The sequence below is a fragment of the Oratosquilla oratoria genome, chromosome 16, assembly GCF_046742065.1.
Source record: "Oratosquilla oratoria isolate Oo_2021 chromosome 16, ASM4674206v1, whole genome shotgun sequence".
Classification (NCBI taxonomy): domain Eukaryota; kingdom Metazoa; phylum Arthropoda; class Malacostraca; order Stomatopoda; family Squillidae; genus Oratosquilla; species Oratosquilla oratoria.
The window spans coordinates 20,317,684-20,322,683 of NC_134792.1; the positions used below are offsets into that span (position 1 = coordinate 20,317,684).

The following is a 5,000-nucleotide window of genomic DNA, read 5'->3' on the forward strand; positions in this document are numbered from 1 at the left end:
GCTGTAGGTAATGTCCTTTCTCCTGTGGGGTGTTGGGGAACAAGTCGTTGATGAGGGACATGAATAGTGGCTCGTCTTCGTCTGTAAAGAGAGACAAAAAATGAATAAATGAATGAATAAATAAATAAACATATAAATAAAATATCAATAATAAGGTTGCTTCTGAAAATTTAAAATTATTTCTCAAAGTTTATGAGGTAAACTTCCACACACACACACACACACACACACACACACACACACACACACACACACACACACACACACACACACACACACACACACACACACACACACACACACACACACACACACACACACACACACACACACACACACACACACACACACTCACACACACACACACACACACACACACACACACACACACACACACACACACACACACACACACACACACACACACACACACACACACACATATATATATATATATATATATGTATATACATATATGTATATATATATGTGTATCTGTATATATATATATATATATATAGATAATATAAGTTTTAATTACCCACTGTCGGAGAAACAAAGCAAAAGAAACAGACGAACTGTATATTTCGACCACTACTGTGGTCCTCTTCAGCAGATAGATACAAGGTGAGATGTACAAGAATATATACAGGAGAGAGGTACAAAGTAGGAACAAGGGGAGGTGGCTCAAGTCACATGTCCGAGGTGGGGCGGATTCGGTAATGGTAATAATTTATTCACAGCATAAGTTGTGAATAAATTATTACCATTACCGTATCCGCCCCACCTCGGACATGTGACTTGAGCCACCACCCCTTGTTCCTACTTTGTACCTCTCTCCCTGTATATTCTTGTACTATCATCTTGTATCTATCTGCTAAAGAGGACCACAGTATTTGTCGATATATACAGTTCGTCTGTGTCTTTTGCTTTGTTTCACCGACAGTGGTTAATTAAAGCATTTTACTAATTGTGCTACTACATTTTCGTCTTGTGAAATAGATATATATATATATATATATATATATATATATATATATATATATATATTCATGTTGTTCTTAAAGATGCTTTTGATATAACATGATTCAGTAATATTCCTCTCCATAATATTTTTACTTAAGACAAAATTTTCCGATCTATTCCAATCAATGCAATTCTTAATCCCTCATATGCACAAAAAACCCACCTGATATTTACCCCGTTCTAATGCTATATTTATGCTGGTTAATTCTCAAGTTTAATTTTTTACCCGTTAGGCCAATATATTCCAAATTACAATCTTTAAAAGGGATGCTATAAACACACCCTTGTAAAGATTGTGATTTGAAATATATTGGCCAAACTGGTAAAGATTGATTTGAGGATAAGCCAGCATAAACATAGCACCAGAACAGGGTAAATATCAAGTGGGTTGTTTGTGCATATGACGGAATTTAATCATTGCATTGATTGGAATAGGTCTAAAAAATTGTCGTAAGTAATAACATCATGGAGAGCAGTATTATTGAATCATGTTATATAAAAAGTACTTTTGAGAACAAGAATATGAGTATAGGATTATTGAAATTGGATCATTTCAAAGTTAAAAAAAGTTGTCGATTTTTGACTTGTAACCTGACCATCTGTGTTGAGCATGTCATAATGAACCTTTCCATGTTACTTTTATTCTCTTTTCTGTATGTATATATTGTCCTTGTTCTTTGTATGTATTTTACCTCTGAAGATGACTTAAATAGATGAAAACGTTCGGTCACCAATCTTATCATTTTCCTATTGTCTGTTTTTTTTTTTATTTGTAACATAGACCGGGATTAACTTATAGAAAACAATAACAGACGAAAGTGAATTAGCTGCACATGAAAAAGGAAATTAGGCTTTCCGATGAGCTAATGTGTCAACTACTGCACATCGTCGTCCTTATAAGGAAGGTGACAACAAATAAAGAGCGGCCAAACAGCTGGAGTAAAGTTCCACTTAGATCAGAGATATATCAAATCTATGCGTTTAGATAAACAACTTTGTCGACATTCAAAAACTTGAAGACTGTTTTTATACGGAAAATGTGAGCTCATATTATTCAGTTAATATATGTCTTGCCATTTTACAAAAGTTGCATGAAAAAGGCTGCACACAGTATCCATAATCGTCAAATATGGCTGGCATCTAGCTGGATGAAAATTGAGGTCAGGCAAGCTATGGTACACGGTGAAGCCTTTGAGAAATCTGTACCGGCAAACAGTGCACAGTATGTTTGATGTCCCGCTGAGCTAAAGTTAAAAAACAGCAAGTTTATTGATATTTCCTGCAGTTTGGTTTATTCAAACACAGTTTTGTACTGTAATACTTTCCAAAAGATAGAAAGTCCAAACTATTCACACAGCAAAAGTTTGTTTGAAAGGAACAAAGTGGTCCACCAATTAAGAGTTGCCTATAGGAAAGAGCAGAGGCTATACATAGAATTAGTTGGAAAAAATTATAATTTATATCTAAATAATTGGGCTTACCTAGATATATATATCTTCTTGAAACGTGTGGTGGAATTGAAAATTATTTCGTCTTACTTTGGTATTAGAAGTTAATTCAGATCTTTGGTATCTTAATAGCTATGTACTCAGACATACACATATGAAACTGATATCATGTCTTTTAGATTTTTTTTTTTTTGCTAATGTAACGTAAGAAAACAGATCAGCTGAGGAGGTACCAACTCAGTGAGAGAATGGGAATTATGTCGGCTCATTTCTTTAATAATTTGCTGACGATTTTGATTCTTTTTTGTTCTGATTAACGCCGTATGATGTTATTCAAGTGAATGCTCGTTATTTTAGAGGATGAGTTAGATGCTCTTGGCAAACCCGAGATATTTCAAGTCTATTGAGGTAATGTGTGTAAAAGTAGCATACGACATACATAGATTTTTTTTATAATTTTTGAAGAGGAAAAGGAAGAAATGGGAACCAGAGACATCTTGAAGAAATCAATAAATAGAATAAGGTACATTCAAAATATACAGTGCATGAATACTTTATTTATTGATCAACATTAGGGGCTTATATAATTCTCATTGCATCAGTGAATTACGTAAATAATCAATGGATCAATGTGGAGTGACTTACCAACGAGCTTAGAGAGATTCATGTCCCGAAGAACTCGCATGACGATTGTTGACTCAGAATCCTTAGGGTTAGCTCTCTTGGCTGCTCCCAGCGTTCTCAGCACTGAAAGGATGTTTCGAAGTCCGAAGTCGTAGTGGACCTGTGAAGTAGGTATAATTGGTTTGAATATGATAATCTTAATTATTTTGAAATTGATTACGTAGCGATAGAAATATCTTAACTTATGAGCTTATCGTTATTGATTTAGTAAATGTGTTTTCCTCAGTTAATAAAAATTGCCTAATGACAGCTAAAGGAAAATGTGCGATGGTCAATACAGTGAAAGAATTACAGAGTTAAAAGGTGGAAAGAAATATGGAGTGGAAAGGGTGGAAAAAATTCTAGAGAAAGAAACAGAAGCTGAAGTAAAGAAAAAATGAATAATATAATTAAGATTTTTACGTCATCCCTAACCTGAAGTAAATAACATTTAATTAGAACAAGTTTGTCGTAACAATAACTTAATCAAATTAATCTTCTGCTTGGAGACTAACCGGTACAATATCTGATAATCAGTCAATATTATGAAAGCAGATGGAAAGATAATAGATGACACCAATTGAAAATACAAAGGGAATAGAAATGGAGTAGAAAGTAAACACCCTATCGGGAAGATAAGAAAATGACTTGGAAACTGGATTGACCTATAAAGTAAGGCAAACACGAGCAAAACACAGTTAATATTAGTGGAACAGGTGAAAGAACACTTAGAAGGAAATGGCTTGAAAACTTTATGCTATGGGGTAAGAGAAAGAGGAGATGAAGAGGGAATTTAGAAAAAAGATTGCATCCACAATTTTTCTATGAAAAGTATTTACTTGTTTTTTAAAATAAACGAGCAGCAATATGAATAGCAAGACCACTGACATCATAAAGAACTAATTCGACAGATGAAAGAGATAACCAAAATTATTACTATCTAATATCAGATGTGTAAGATGGGTTCTTTAACACAAATAACATCTCACTAAGCTCCTGTGGTCGTCCATACATACTTGTGTACATACTTACAAGCATACATACATACATACAAGCATACATACTCGTACATACATACATACATACATACATACATATATATAAATATATAAATATATACATATATATTATATGTATATATATATATATATATATATATATATACATACATATACCAAGGCTTTTTCCCCCTTTACAAGGGAGGTAGCCTGTGGTCGTCCATACATACTTGTGTACATACTTACAAGCATACATACATACATACAAGCATACATACTCGTACATACATACATACATACATACATACATACATACATACATACATACATACATACATACATACATACATATATATAAATATATATATATATATCATATGTATATATATATATATATATATATATATATATATATATACATACATACATATACCAAGGCTTTTTCCCCCTTTACAAGGGAGGTAGCCAAAAAGGGAAAGGCATAAAAACACTCCCACCCATTTCATCCCTAAATACACTCCACACCCCTCCCACCCTCCCTCTCATCTGAGCACCTCCTGGATGACGGGTCATCCCTGCACCTTGCCCACCGCCCTGGGTCAGAAGCAGTGTCGCAAGACACAGCACATCCAGAGCAAGGCCGCTTCATTTAATCGGCGACCCCCCCCTCTCCGTCCCCCCTTGCATATAAGGAGAGGACGGGGAGAAATCCCTTCGGGCTGCGTCAAAATTTGCTCACACATACTACCTCACCCCCACCCCCGCCCATTCCTCCTCATGCAATCACAACATCATCCATATACAACCATTCTCCACTCACCTCTGTCTTCCGTCCTCTCCCTTCCTTCCTCAACAGACATTCCCC

At 34.9% G+C, this 5,000-nt stretch overlaps 1 protein-coding gene across 1 annotated transcript in view; it reads right to left on the minus strand.

The window, feature by feature from the left end:
* The window catches only part of LOC143033572 (dynein axonemal heavy chain 5-like), a 114,708-nt gene that overhangs the window by 137 nt on the left and 109,571 nt on the right, over positions 1–5,000 (minus strand). Inside the window, exons 32-33 of the mRNA XM_076199063.1 lie at positions 3,120–3,258; positions 1–81 (exon numbers count right to left, since the gene is read on the minus strand). The exon at positions 1–81 is cut by the window's left edge and continues 137 nt beyond it. Of these exons, the coding sequence (XP_076055178.1) occupies positions 1–81; positions 3,120–3,258 (220 nt within the window). The remainder of the gene's footprint in view (positions 82–3,119; positions 3,259–5,000) is intronic.